Below are 15,731 nucleotides of genomic sequence, written 5' to 3' on the forward strand. Positions count from 1 at the left end.
TTTCCCCATTTTCAGTCTTTATACTAAGCTAGGTTAACTAGCTACTGGCTTTAGCTTTATGCATGCTACAAACATGAGACTTATATAATCTTCTCACTGTCTGTCTGCAAGAAAACAAAGAAGCATTTTTTCATGTCAAAGTGTTTCTTTAAAATGTGACAGCGGAACTTAAAATTTTAAGATGCACAATTTTTTGAAAAACATATTGTCTCAACTCATTCAAATAACTGACTTCAATCATTTTATCTGGTTTAACTGATGTTATTTAGCTATATAATTCCATATAACATTAGCTCCATGCCTATATGACAGTGATCGTGTGTGTGTGTGTGTGTGTGAAAAAGAAACCAGTGTGTCGGTACATGTCTCGGTGAGAGCGACTGCATATCCCTCACCTCGCCACCTGGTTGCCCCCACTGAACCGATTGCCCCCGTAATGAATGGGCTGCCAGCCCTCCCCGCTGTGGCCGTCCGAGGTCTGACCGCATATTATATAGCAACCTATCTGAAATGGACCGCATATTATATAGCAGCCTATTTGCTGGAATGATGAGCTCTGGACACCTCCCATTATTTATTAGGAAAGGCCGCAGCCATAAGAGACCAGAGGTTGGATGGCCTAGGTTACCAGGTGTGTGTTGGGAGTGGGGGTTGGAGGAAGAAATGAGGGACAGAACAGCAGAAAGAAGCAGAAAATGGTGAAGTAAAGACAAAGGAACAGTTCCCTAGATGAAGCCCTATTTGATTTTCTTTTAACATAAATCAGTTGCGACTTTATGTGTTTCCTTAATGTTCTTTCATGTTAACTTTATGATTCCGTCTTTAAGCACATCCTGTTATATCAAACAGGACATCCTATTATCGTTCAAGGAGACATTTGTCATCACACAGCCTTGCTAAAGACAAACCACGTAAAGTCACTCATGATTACGACACAAACAAACAACATGTTTGTCTAAAACAATAAAAAACAGCTGACTTCAGTGGATGGCAAATTCCTATGTGGTTTTGAAAAATGGCTAAAATCCTCAGTATTCTAACAGGGGTCAGTCTGCTTTGTTAGGTGTGTTCTCCTGGTGCTAAAAGACAAATGATGTACTTTGCCTTGCGTCAACTGGGCTTTCCCATCCCATAATGACCTTTCAGGGAGCTGGAAAAGAGCAGCCGCTCCCATAGCGATGAAGCAGTACTGTACGCTGCACATCAAACGCGTGTAATGGCAAACTAATATTTTTAACGGTGCAACGCGACCTCTCAACCTCTAATGGACTGCTTCGCTGTTCATACATCATACACAAACAGTAGTTGAGCAAGTCTTGAAAAGGCCCCTTAAACAAAATCTTCTCCCCATTTTGTGCCTGTGTGAAACCCAAATCTACAGTCAAACAAAAAAGCAACCAAAGTCAATTTAGGTTTTCAATTGAGTTACGTGCTCTCAGTCTGTGTAACGCTTGCCACTTTGCTGTGGAATAAAAACTTAGCAGTCCTGTCTGTGTGTGTGTGTAGTGCAGCACTGCCAAAGGTTCCCTGGAGGAGAGAAGATCTCTGTCAGTTTGTCATCACACACAAGCTGCCAAATTTTATGAAATACCAAATTACTAATTGGCCCAGCGTTAGGTTTCCCGCCTGGAAGTGAGACTGTAATATCTGGGCCTCTATTAGGATCACAGAGAGAGCCACACTCAGCCTGTCTCCTGCTGAGCTGGCAAGTCTCTGTCATTTCACAGCTTGCCAGTGACACACACATAGACACACAAAATGATAATGAAGGACAAAAGACTTCTTCTCTAACATTTCCAACATTTTCCTAGGCTACCTAAACGTTTACTTGATCAGATTTTCAGTTGTGGTTGCGAGTGATGAAATAAAACACTATACAGCTTTGTAAGAGAATTCTTTTCTTACAGGGGATGACTCCAGTGAGAGGTGAAACTGCATGGTCAGCAGACAGAACATCAGTGCTGGATTCCTGCTCCATGGTTCTGTAGCATAAATGACTCAAGATCCAAGCTCTCCAATTACTTCAATAAATTATAAAGCATTTATAGATCGTACAGCTTTGTTGTTAGACTTACAATGTGCTTATACTGTAAAACCACAGATCAGCCGTGACTTTAAGATTATAGTATCTGAATGGAATGAGAAATATGCATTTTAAGGATTGTTCTCACCATATCGACTGCTGAACATCAAAGGACTTTTTGCTGTTAAGCAGGCATAAGTGTACAATAAACAGTGAATAAGACTGGACAAGCACAGATTTCTTGGGAAATGACTATCTCTATGATGGATTGTGCATCTGGATTGAAACCAGATGTACAGTAATATTTATACTAAGAGCTGGGATTCTGTGCGAGGGATGTTATGTTAAAAGACAGACGGCACCGGAATCCAGCATGCAAGCGCCTACTGTAACGCAATAGTGTAAATGCAGCACCAGGGGAAACACTAATGTCAATGAGGACATCAAAAAATAAAACTTGAGGAAGCAGTAGTGCTTGGAGCAGAACTGGGTGTGAGCATCATCATGTCACTATTTAGGAAGACTGAAGTGGCATTTATTTGAGCGACACTCACACATTCACAGGATGGATCCAAATGAATAGAACAGCCTGGGCACAGTGAAGGCTGCTGTTTATTTTCTGTCTAGCAGTGCTATCTTTTTTTTCAGGACACCTAATCAAACACGCCTAAGGCCACTAGATGGATACACACACAGACACACACATACATTTTGGCAACATTTCAACTCTTCTCTCAAGCGGTGCAAAGGGAGAGAATAAGGGCTGGCTGACAAACCACACTCACACAAACACAAAACACTGTAATTACTAAATACATACTTTATTGTAAAAAGAGCTGTACCCTTTCTCCCAAACATATGGTTAGCAAATTATGGCAGTTGTTGATATACAATAGAGCAAATGACTTTGCATTCCCCAAAATGGTATCATGTGGTCACATATTTTTCATGAATTAAGATACAGTCAAATGTGAATTACCAATAAACTATGAAAAACACTTTTATAAAGACGATGATTCCATAAAACAAAGTTTTGTTCCATTTTCCTGGCACATGCGGGGGCAAATATGCTTTTTAATCAGAATGTATTTTCGGTAAGGGTGGGCGACAATCATTTCAGACATGACACACATCAACATGTCTCTCTGTGCTCTTTCCTTCAAAATATTTCATTTTCATTACAACCACTCAAGGGTTTTAAGTGTTTGAGTCAATTCCAGTGCAAAACTGTGCAATTTGGTTAGCTAAGGAGCTGGCTTCCCTTCAGAGTCGTACACGTCCTCAGTATTGTATTCCATGTTGAGAATGTTTCTGTGGGGCTCTGAAGCATTGTTTTACAAGATCCCACAAGGCTTTGATCCACTTTTAAAACACAGTTGCAGTTCCTTGCTTCAGATAGTGTAATTTCTGTTAACCAGTGACATACTGGCAGACAGAGACGGGATACAGCGACTCCCTCAGTCATCATTAAAACATGTGAGCTGTCTCTAAGGCTGATTGGAGGTCAAACCCTGTATACCCATCCTTGGCTGGACGTTGGGAGTGATGTGGCCCGGAGCTCAGGCACATGCTTCAGCATATGCCCTGAGAAATGAGGGCCGACACTCCACGTGAAGACTGAAGCAGTCTCCCTGCACAAGACTTCTGCTACACTTGCGGGTGCGTCCTATACGTTTTGTGAGAGGAATCGGACTTTCTTTCCTGTCAGCAGCCAGCCTTTGAGGTCCTTGATGGAGGGAAGCTTCATTTTGTCTTTGTTTTTACTGTAAACATTCAAAAAGATGCCGAATAGCACCAGAAGGCCACCCCAGATGTACCTAGTAAGGAAAAGATGAAAAGGTTAGATGTTTTAAAGGGAGAAGCTAATTGCTCCTAATGTGAGAAATGGATCCACACCATGAAGAAGAGCAGGGTTGAACAGAGATTTCTCACTTAAAGACACTCAGTAGAGGTCAACATTTGGGAGTGTGCCACTGTTTTGTGCATTTTCTGCATGTTTCACACTGTTCCATTGATACACAGGTAGACCTAAAGCTGCAAAAAATGCAGCAATATGCCAACAGCACTGAAGACGTAAACTTCTAGCAAAGATAAATGTAAATAAAAAAGCTTTTCCAAATGTTATATAAAAAGAGAAGTGTATTTGTTAGACCTCAAAGATACACAGTCTGTTTTAATGAGCAACACTGAGTGAAACTTTGTGGACTAGAAAATTCCACAGGGCACCTTTAAAAATGATACAACATAACATTTGTTTTTTGACAGTTCAACCAGAGTGTGTTTTTATTTAAACTATGCAGTTTCCTTCACTGTCAAATATTTTCATATATGGTAGCATCATATTTTTATAGAGTTTTAGCACATGACACAATTGTATCATAATTGATAAGGATAGAATTCATGAATTTGGTTAGTGTAGTCAATTTGGTGTCTGTTAAATCAGGTATTAACTGATAATACACATACTACTAATAGAATCTTTTGGTTTAAAATCAGCAAACATGAATGGGACGGACTCCAGTCAGGGTGGAGGGCACACACCACTGGAGGGAGAATGAAGTTGGCCACGATGATACAGAAAAGACTTTTGTATCGAGAGACATCCACACCATGGCCATGTCGAAAGTCATGATGGAGAAACAGAGCAGGAGAGGTACACAGAAAATGAGACAGTTTGACAGCACAGAGTAATCAGAGGGCAGGTTAGAGGGTGAACAACAGAGTGAAAGACAAGGAGTTAGAGCAGTGGAACAGTGAAGGTCTGAAAATGGACTGAGGACATGAAAATCAGGGGCAGGGGAGCCAAATCAAGTTTTGTTTTTTTTTTTTGTCAAAGGAGAGGTCAGTGGTCACACTGTAGATTTACTTTAAGCGGGGAGGAAACTGTTTAAAGTCAAAAGGTTACAATACTTACTGAAAAGTGAAAGGTTTTGAGAAGAACATGAAGGAAAGTATGATAGTCATGGCCTTTCTCCCGGTGGTCACTGCAAAGGAATCAACACATTCATCAGTGGCAGGTCTATTTCTTAATTATAAATGAGGAGCAAAAGCTCAACACTGGTCATGTTGTGACCTGGGTAAAATAAGATTTGAACAAAAATTTCAGAAATAATCTAGTCTTGGCCTGAGAAAATACAAATAATTTTTCATCCTTTGGGGCTGCACAATTAATGGAATGTTAGTGCACAGTTGTCTACCTACTATAAACCAGAGCCTGTATGTGAGGCATTTAGGGAACATCATTGAAATTGTAGTGTCCGTCCGTAACCAGATGGAAAGTTTTATCCACATTTTGCCTTTAGCAGACACTCTGAATTCAGGGGAAGAAGTCTTATTACTCCACCAAGGGACGCAGCAGAGTTATGTGATGATTGGCATATGTTTGTCCTTCCGTCTGTTAGTCTGTCATTTTGTCTGTGCGCAACATTACTCAAAAACGGACAAATGGATTTGGATGAAATTTTCAGGGAAGGTCAGAAATGACTCAAGGACCAACTGATTAGACTTTGACAGTGACGCGGCTTACAGTCTGGATCCACGGATTTGTTAAAGATTGCTGTATCATTGCGAGATAGCGGCATGGCATCACTGTAACTATGACAAGTGAACACTATGTCAGCTGCCTGCTGACAATCACATGATTGTAATCCTACTACAAATCCACCGCTGCGGACTTATCCTTCAGGAATGATAGAATGACTGAGCTGCCTTGGTGGAGTATTGTGCTCTGTGTGCTTTACTTGTTTTAATTTATATTGATACATTAGTAGGAATGTGGCACTACATGGAAGTGAAAACAGCACTCCGTTCATCTATATGTGGAAGTGCAATAACAGTATTTTTACCCCAAATCAATAAATGATCATGATAAATATAATGAATCTCTAAATAATGATCAAAGTAATTGCGATTGTCATTCTTGTCCCTAATCCTGCCACCCTATTATCAACACAGTTTTTCCAAATATGTCAGAAATTTGAAAAAAAAAAATTGTGGCTCTGACCTGTTACTGCAACCAGGGCACCAAAGAGCTTGATTAAGGCCAGCACGAAGGAGATTCCAAAATAACCCGTTAGAGAGAAGAAGAATGCGTAACCGTAGGTTATCACAGGATGCTGGAAGGAAGGAGATGATGACAGGAAAAAATAACTGGATATGAAAACATACTAATTACAGAACACTTGCAGTAACAAAATAAAGTGTGCACTGTGAGCCTTTAAGTTATCTTATGAATAAATACAGCCTAAATTGAAAACCAGCAGCCTGTCACAGTTCAAGAGGTTATGAAGGATCACAAGTTTATTATTATATTGCACATAATAACTGATTAATTTACATAACTTATAGAGAAAATGTCACTTTTGCATTGTTTTTCAAACCGAACGTATATGACGAATATACATACAGTAAACAATGTCTCCCACATGAACTGCTAAAGATGTGTTTTCATATTGTTTTAAGGTGTATTCACCTCTGAGCAGAATGCTACTGCTGGCCCCAATCCGCCCACACAGAGCAGGCCTATCAGTATGTAGACAAACCCAATGGAGTATGAGTACAGCACCTGTCAGCACAACACCGTGAGATCAGTCAGTGACATCGCGCAGAGTTATAACAATTATCATATTACTCACAGTCAAAACACAGGACATAAAAGTCTAATGACACAAACAAGCAGAGCGTCATATTCTGTATTTACCTCGAATGTGCAAACAGATGTAGTTGTCTTTAGATTTTTATACAGTCTTTGTTGTGGATAAGAAAATATATTCAGTTAGACTAGCACTGTACCATTTCAGAATTGGAGCCGTTATGGAGCTTCATGGCTTTCTCCTGCACATTTCCAATCGCAGCATCTGCACACAGCGCCAGGGAGATGAGGAGGACACCTGTATGCCACACATACATGACAGAGACAGATTTAGGACATTGAAGCTACAACATAGTCAAACCCAATATATTAGCTGAAGGAACACAAACAGACATTTGACCATTACCAAGTAAGTTTTCAGCTATGCTTCAAACAAAAAAAAGGGGAGAATATGTGGCAGATGTGACCAGCATACATCAGCAGTCAAAAGTTTGGACACACCGTCTCATTCAATGGTTTTTATTGAATTATTTTCTACATTGTAGATTAAAACTGAAGACATCAAAACTATAAAAGAACACATATAGAATTATGTTGAAACCAAAAAAGTGTAAATCTTCAGTATTAATCTACAATATAGAGAATAACACAAATAAATAAAAACCACTGAATGAAAAGGTGTGTCCAAACTTTTGACTGGTAGTGTATTTCAGAATGTCCAGAGATGCGTTTTCCTCTTATAAGCATAAAACTAATGGTACACCACAACACACCTTAATACTAATCTTCCATGTTTCAGAGACACAAGTCACCCTTGCATTCTATTAGTAGTTTAATAAATCACCTCCACTAAATGAGTGCTCTGCGTAACAATAACCAACAAGAACTTAGTGACTACAGATTTCTATTTTTGTTGTGATGAGACCAAATGTTTTATTGATACTGCAGCTTCCTCCAGTTTCTTGCCCAGACAGGTAGAACTAATTGTACAGTTCTGATTCAAAGCTAAACCAACACTTTTGCACTTGCTATACTATACTGCAGCAATAATACTAGGGTTCTTCTGTGAAAACCACTGGAGCTTGCTGTTGGATCTCCAAGGACTTACCCGTGACATTGAAGTTGGGGGCCACTTTGCTGTCAGCTAGGGTAAACCAGATGAGTCCCAGACTCATGCAGAGAGCAGCAGATACATCAGCCACATTATACCGTTTACCTGGAACACAAACACAAAGCAATGAATTACAGAATGTCCTTTTATCTGTAACTAAGAAATCATGGATCCAAAGTTAAAATCTAAATCTATTTTTCTTTTTTACAAGCACAAAGCTAAGGAAAAGTTTTAGAAGCTATAGCAGCAAGAATTCTAAACTAAAATGTAAGGTACTTGCAAAACTTTAAAAACCTTTTACAACATCACAAATTCAGTAAACCAAACTGAGACACAGGGAGAATATTTTCCCTCAAGCTCAGCTTACAAAGAAATCTTTGAAAAGATGGCCCACCTTTAATAAATAGAAAAAGTTGACATTGGACTCAGAAAATACTTAACTATTGAAAGTTTTTTTCACAACGGGTATGCTTCTCGATTCAAAGTTTCTGAGGTTGTGCATGTAACAAATACACAAAAAAAGCCAGTGTGAAAAGGAAAAAGTATGGAGACAAAACAACAGGATGAAGGAGTTTTCCAAAAACAGGCTGACGGATGGATGCCTTGAGGTTGACAAGGGGACGCAACATCAGGTTGGCTGCGGTCGGCTTTGATTCCCTGATTCAACCTTTGAAGGTCTCACATCAGATGCAACCCCCACACCCCTCCCTCCCTCCCTCCATCCATCCACCAATCCATCCCTCTCTCCCACTTTCTTTTCTCTTTGCATTCTAAGTGAACAAATTCTGTTTTCCACTCGACCCCTTGAGGGACCAAGGTCCTCACATCTATCCATCTAGAGAGAGACGCAGGAAGGGAAAAAACGCACAAAACCCATCTGACGTTTAGGACACAGAACCTTGAGAAGGCCAGTGTGAGGATGAAAGGGCAGACAGAACTAAGAGCAGGGGGAATCTGTGAGTACCGCCGACTGGGCTCTGACGGCTGAAAACAACAAAAGTGGATAAAAAGAATGTGGTGAAAGTTGAAAGGTGGCTATTGCTTCAAAGGAGACGTGTGATGACTGAAATGAGGTGGAAAATGTGCCATCTCTAAAGTCTACCTGTCATGATTGATCATGGTTCAATTGTTTTGTGCTTAATAAGGATTATTTTTCTGTAAGCAATGATACAACATTCATCATCATTATCTTCTGAATTAAAAATGCAAATTATTGAGTTTACTTGAGAGACTTTCTGAGGGGGGAAAAAAAACTAAACACTGAGCACCCATACCTACAGGGCTTTACATTAACTTTTCCATTTTTCTACTTCCACCAACTTTCTCACTTGTTCGCACCAGCATGTGATTTGTTTGCAATGCACACACCTCTGTTTTTGAAAAACTATTCAGATATGGACTACTATACATTTTGAACACAATAACAGCTTAATAGATTTTTGCACATGTAGAACAAGAAAAGCACTCAGAGAGCCCAGTACTCCACAAAGGCTGTTCATTCTCCCATATAGCACATTAAAACCTTCCTTTTTGACAAAGCTTATAGTTAGGGCTGACTGGGGGACTCTGACGGTGGTGTTTTCATTTGCACAACTGACTTCCCCTCTCGACGTTCTTTAGTTTGCCCCTAGTTATGCTGCTATAGGCCTAGGCTGCTGGGGAACCTCTCTTGATGCACTGAGCCCTTCTCTAACTACCTATGTATTTACTATATATACCATTATTGCTTTACACTCACTCTGTTTCTCCCTGCGTCCTTTCTCCGAGTGTCCCTTGTCCCAGAGCTGGATGCTTCAGATGTGTGGTTGTTCTCCCACCAACTGGCCTAATCTCCATCTGTGGGATGCTGCTGCTGACCTTCCTCCAGCCCACTGCTTCCAGCTGCCCATTTCCACCAATCTACTCTGCATTGCCCTTACTATACTTGATTTGCTCATCTACATATTTTTGAATTTACCACCAGCTATATATGTAGTGTATTTAATGCCAGAGCCGTACACCATAGCAGTAAGCTACTTTGCATGTATCATCTGTCTTATCATGCATGTATGAAATTGTGTGTTTTATGGTCCTTGTGTCCCCCCTACCTCTCTATCTCTATCCCTCTACCTCTATCCCTCTACCTCCACCTGTAACCCTCTACCTGTAACCCTCTACCTCTATCCCTCTACCCCTAACCCTCTACCTCTCTACCTCTTCTGTCCTTCTCAACCCGCCCGGCCAGCAGGCAGATGGGTCCCCCACATTAGAGCCGGGTTCTGCTCGTGGTTTTTTTTCCCTGTTAAAAGGGTGTTTTCCTTGCCACTGTCGCCTTTTGGCTTGCTCTGGGGGTCAGGCATATGGGTTCTGTAAAGCGTCTCGAGACAATTTGACTGTAATTGGCGCTATATAAATAAAATTGAATTGAATTGTCAGAAATGCAGCAATTTTTTTTTAAAGAAATGCAGCATTTGTTCATTCGTTAGTGATGATCACAAATCATTAGGGCTGGACCTGAATATCTGGATATCCGAATATTCTGTCGTTACGGTGGTATCCAAATATTTATTTTGAGATCCGAATATTCGGATCCCCCCACATCGGATGTTCCGAACCGAATCGAATATTCGGATATTCGTCATTAATCGGGGCCGAATATCCGGAGCCCAGAAATTGCTATTCGGGCCAGCCCTACAAATCATAGTGACATAGAATGTGGTTATTTAATATAGACGTACCCACAAACAAAATGGTAGCGTTCACTTGGTCTCATAGTTACATAGTTGGTCTCAAAGTGCCGCTATCTTGCAATGATACAGAAATCAGTCTGGATCCACGGATTTGTGGATCCAGACTAATCAGGTGGTCCTTGCGTAATTTCTGACCTTCCCTGAAAATTTCATCCAAATCTGTTATTCAGTTTTGGGTAATGTTGCGTGCACAGACAGAAAAACATAAGGACAGACAGACAAACGTAAAAAGTCTGTCTGTCTGTCCCAAAAGTAAAAAGTTCTAATTTCACCACAATGGCTGGTGGAGTAGTCACCCCTGTCTTCCACAGGAACATCAAAATGCGTGCATGATCATCATGAACTTGCATGCCTGTGATCAGGTGAAATTTTAACATGCACACCATTTAAGAAAAAAAAAAGACTATATGTGCCCATTTTGGTCACATTCTGGTGCCTTGCTTTATATTTCTGATCACGTAGTTATCAGCTAAATTTGCATATGTACTTTGAATTTATCAGAATTATGGAAACTTGATCAATCACAATAAAAAAATAAAAGTTTAAAAAAAAAAAAAAAAAAAAAGACTCCAGAGAGCAGAGAAAACTGAACTGGTAATCCAGATTTGACTCATGTTTAAGCTACTCCAAAAAGTTAATGTTAACATGATCAAACAACCAAGCCAAAAAAACAAAAAAAACAAACAAAAAAAACCCACACAAAAAACACAGAGCTGTCAAATGTAGATCAATTAATTTCATTGAGTAGTAATGATGAAGTTTTGTGCATCAGCAGAAACAAAACCAAAGTAACTAGTTTCAACATGCAATGTACAATCTGTAAATAAATGATCAGATGAATGGCTAACCTTGTATAAACACTCCTCCAATCATAACGGGGATGAGTTTACAGCACTTGAAGATGACCTGTGTGGGGTAGTTCAAGTAGCCCAGTGAGGTATTGGACAGGCCCATTGTGCCCACTGTTAGAAAGGCTATGATCATGTAGGTCTTCCCTGGTATCCTGGAGGAGAGGAAGATATGAATGAAATCAAGCTGTTGGCATGTCACTGATTCAATACAAAAACATCAGCAACAAAGCAGGTCAGCATTACAAATGAATGACAGTGATGAAGTTGAACATAAGGGTGAAGTCAGTCACCTAGGAGCACAAAATGTTCTGTGGTTATACCTTCTGCGTTTGTCCTGTGTGAGTTGAAGCTCCACTAGTCCAAACATGGAGTAGAAGCCAAACTGGACCAGAGTGAGGTACCAACCAAAAGGCTTGAATCCTTCCACGGAAAATATTAACTCCTACGTAGAGGGACAGAAAGATGAAACATTCTATAACAGCTCTCTCTTTAGGTTTATTTCCCTGTGTTGTCTTTTTGTGTTTAAATACACAGAAGAGTGCACATTTTCACCAAATAAAGGAATAAATATACAGCAGCAAATATTTAAAAATTACTTCAAGATATTATATAAGTGTGAGTGTATGTTTTCTCCCCTCTCTTACCTGCAAGTACCCATAAATAAGGTAAAAGAGGAAGACTCCGGCCACACAGATGAAGAACTGTGTTGGTGCACTTAAGCTGCTCAGGTTTATTCCCAGAACCTTCAGCTCCTCCACAGACTTTATGTGGGGAGACATCACCTCCGTAGACGAGGGGATGGAGATGGAGATGTGCTTCCGTGAACTGTTGTAGCCCACCAGGCCATATTTGCCGCTCATTATGTCTGTGGCTGCTGGAAGCTGTGGGGGATACAAAGAGAGATTTAGGTGACATTCATTATAATGCTCTTCCTCCACGATGCTCCAGTATCGAACACAGGTTGCAGCTTTGATAAAAAGAGGGAGCAAGAGTTTAAAGAGGCACTACGTAATTCTTGTTGATTAAAAATGCAGATTGGTAAACCTATCAAACTGCGTGCAGTTCAAAAAGTAGAATTAGGAAGCTGACTTCACTTGATTGAACAAAGTTAAAAGTAAAAGATGGAAGGGACAAACTTAGCCCGGAACTAAGCTTTCATCACCGTATCATGTAAGACATTTACCTAAGATAGTGATCATTCACAGGGTCAAAGTTATGATGACAATAAAACCATAACCATAGTGGCAGTGTCAACAAAAGTAAAGCCAACCTGTTACACCCAGGGAATCATGCTGAAAATAGCAATGACAATCGCCTTTATTCATATGTTAGTTTTTAAAACCTGAGTTACAAGGTGCTTCACAAAAACAAGCAAAGATAAAACATGAATTAGCAACAATAAAACATGAATAAAAATCAAGCTTTACAAAAACATATAATAAAATATTTCACAAATGCTATTCTGTACAGGTAGATTTTTTTAATGCTTTTGAATTGAGGCTCAGTTGGTCCATCGGTATGGGGAGGTTGTTCCACAGCACTGAGGCTAAAATAGTAAAAGTAAGGTCTGCTGTGGTTTTAAATCCTGGACTGGGGAACTTCTAACAGCCATTTTCTGGTTTGAGGGAATTCTGAGATGTAGAATGGACCCTGAAGAGATTCAAAGTAATCAACAGAATTTTAAATTCAATTCTATAATAAAACTGCAAAATCTAGGACTGAAATAATATGTCCCTGCATTAAGTATTTGTGAGCATTCTTGCTGATGTGTTTAAAGGCAACTGTAAACAGGCAAATGTTGCATTGCTTCAGCAAATAAATGATTAGCTGCAGTTGTTCAACTCTGTTTTTGGGTGGACTGCTTTATTTAAATATGCCAGCCATTGCTGGCAGTATTAAGCAAAGATGTGATCACAGTGTAAACACTTTGCAAAAATGACAGTCAGATTTGTAATGCAGTCTCTGTGATACTGGAAACACTACCAGAAAACTTTAGAGATGCATGCACATACCAATGTCATGCATTCCTGAAAAGCTTTGTCTGTATTTGTGAAACATGAGTGCTGTTTCTCTGTTCATTTTTCTGTTCTGGTCACAGCCCTTCTTTAACTGTATTCAGTTTATGTTGAGGGAGTGTTCAACAAGCATGGCATTACATTGTTGGCAGCTATTAAGGGAGATGCAAGAGCAACACAACACAAATGAATAGCTGTGCTTTATGACAGAGTCTTGACATGAATAAATTATATCATCCCAAGACCAAGACCTTTCAAGTACATCTGCATAAGCATCCACCAAATTGTAGCTTTGACCCACCTGCTATGGCAAAAAAAGATGACACATAGTAACTGCTGTGCCTGGTGTGGTGTGGAAAAGTCGGCCAATAACTTAATGTGAAGTTGTACTGTCCATGTTTACAGTTGCTTTTTGGATTTAATGCGCAAATACATTTGTGCATTGGGATAGCAAGTGTGTTTTTGAGAAACCTAAACGCTTCCTTCAACTGATTGAGACAAAGAAATTATTGTAGTTTATAAGTGTAATCCTGCAGAAAATTTAGGAATTATATAGGAAATGTTAGCGTAGTGTTTCCAGTGATTAGGGCTGCATGTGTTTGGTGTCTTTAACATCCTTACTTAGGCTGTCATTAACAGGATTTACGGATGAGTTATATGTAATAAAAATAAGAAACTGTCTCTTTTTCAATTGCCCTGTGAGCTATAATCGTTCAAATATAAGCCTCCTATATGAAATCAACTAGTTTTGATGCATTGCTGACATTTCAGTCTCTATAAAGGGGCTGAAGTCCCTTTTTGGCAAGTAGAAAACATTGCCATTACATGGGTCAAGATGGCTCTTCAAGGCTACTTCAAACGGTAAAAACAATCGCCATGGTTATAAATGAGGGCACAGAGCAGGTAAAATTATACAGAAGCATATCAATGATTGCACGACAAAGTTTGTAGCAGACGCTCAGTGTTTGGCACAACACCGCTAACGTTAGCTAGGCTATGTAGCAGCTAACTTAAGTAGCTGCTGTCAATAGATTAGACAGCTTAGATTAAGCATCCAAAACGCGCTGATAATCCCAACAATTAATGTCATCCTATTACACCACCAGTATTAGCGATTTCTGTTGTCCACATGTTTTTCCCAGCCAGTCTACTAAGCTACAACAGCAAGCCTGTTACCTTCGACAACACTTCCGTGTTTCTCTACGTCTGCTTATCCTCTTTTTCAGAGGCAAAGCCGGTGAATATCATTCCCCTGGACGTGCCGGCTTCATCTTTCGTACGCCCCGCAGCTTTTCACGTCTTTATTTTGCGGTGACAGACAGCCGAAGCGCATAGAGCAGCGGGTTAGCCGGCTAAAAGCTACCTCCACTTGCTGCAGTGGCAGAAAGCAGCCAACAGCTTCCGCTACGCTGCGACCTTTGAACCGTGTTTCTATTGGCTGACTGAGAGCCACTGCAGCAGGTGACCGTCTCACCGTGTCCTCGCGCCTAAACACACATGCAGTTTAAATCACGGAGGAGAAATGTTAGTTCAGGTTAGATAAAGCCAGAACCAGAATAAGTGAATTGTTTAGTGGTTCAAGATAAAACCGAGCAGGCTGCATGTCTACCTGTGTAACCCGTGTAGAGGAGTCCATCTGGAGTTGGTGAGTTTGCTGCCTGTTGTCACCACTGTCACTTCAGACAAACACGAGTTCTGGTTCATCCGGTTTAGTGGCTTCCTCAAGCAACAACCATGTCCTCGTATCACCAGTATTCAAGAGCAACTAATAATTGGACTCTCACATTTAAAAAATGAATGCAGACTTCACAGAACCCTCAAATTGTGAAGCGTATTTTGGCTTAATTTTGGGGTGCTTGCTTGGTTCAGTATCAGTATTTTTTGGAACACTACTTATAATTTACAGTTTTTCCCTGTTTGGTTAAATTACAGATAGTAACTGGGAAAATAACATAAAAAGTAATTAATCTGCAAAAAAAAATTGGCCAAAACTTGAATAATGTCCACATCAAAAATTAGTGTTTTTACAGATGTTAACTTGTTCCTTTGCAGCATTTGACTACACCTTACATTTAAGGTATTTAAATCAACAACAACAACAACAACAACAAAAAAAAAAATAGATATTTGCTGTGATTTGAAAGAAAAAAGTATTTTTGTTAGAGATTCAGAAGTGGAAAAAAAATCCACAGTTTTGTTAAATTACAGATGCAATGTAGTAAAGTCACTGAATAAAGGTTTAATTTCTATGTTGACTTAAAAAAAAAGAAAAAAAAAACACACAAAAAACAGGCCATAACTGTGAATACTGTCCACATCAAAATCTGTATTTAAAAACAACAACAACAACAAAAAAATAGTGATAAGACATTTCACAAATTATTCCAGTTTCCATAATTTTTAAACCTATT

At 39.7% G+C, this 15,731-nt stretch overlaps 1 protein-coding gene and 1 long non-coding RNA gene across 2 annotated transcripts in view; one reads left to right on the forward strand and one right to left on the reverse strand.

Moving 5' to 3' along the window:
• Positions 1–2,823: 2,823 nt before the first annotated feature.
• Positions 2,824–14,733, reverse strand: slc35b3 (solute carrier family 35 member B3). The gene is made up of 10 exons (XM_023299895.3): positions 14,497–14,733; positions 11,950–12,186; positions 11,626–11,747; positions 11,303–11,457; positions 7,723–7,830; positions 6,815–6,912; positions 6,495–6,587; positions 6,027–6,138; positions 4,938–5,007; positions 2,824–3,840 (listed from the first exon to the last, which is right to left on the reverse strand). Exons 2-10 carry the CDS (start codon positions 12,163–12,165, stop codon positions 3,690–3,692), a joined length of 1,125 nt encoding a protein of 374 aa, XP_023155663.1. The 5' UTR covers positions 12,166–12,186; positions 14,497–14,733; the 3' UTR covers positions 2,824–3,689.
• A 72-nt stretch (positions 14,734–14,805) lies between these two features.
• Positions 14,806–15,731, forward strand: part of LOC118469648 (uncharacterized) — an 88,651-nt gene continuing 87,725 nt past the window's right edge. The window contains exon 1 of the long non-coding RNA XR_004846582.2: positions 14,806–14,965. This is a non-coding gene — a long non-coding RNA (uncharacterized LOC118469648). The remainder of the gene's footprint in view (positions 14,966–15,731) is intronic.

The sequence above is a fragment of the Amphiprion ocellaris genome, chromosome 22, assembly GCF_022539595.1.
Source record: "Amphiprion ocellaris isolate individual 3 ecotype Okinawa chromosome 22, ASM2253959v1, whole genome shotgun sequence".
In the NCBI taxonomy this organism is placed as follows: Eukaryota; Metazoa; Chordata; class Actinopteri; family Pomacentridae; genus Amphiprion; species Amphiprion ocellaris.

Bases quoted from the DNA above. Each gene is read 5' to 3' on its own strand.
- slc35b3 (XM_023299895.3), bottom strand. From the start codon at position 12,165: ATGAGCGGCAAATATGGCCTGGTGGGCTACAACAGTTCACGGAAGCAC. The intron at 6,139-6,494 runs GTGAATACACCT...CCTTCCTTCCAG, and splicing joins CAGTAGCATTCTGCTCAGAG to CATCCTGTGATAACCTACGG. The intron at 3,841-4,937 runs GTAAGTATTGTA...TTTCCTTACTAG, and splicing joins TCAAAACCTTTCACTTTTCA to GTACATCTGGGGTGGCCTTC.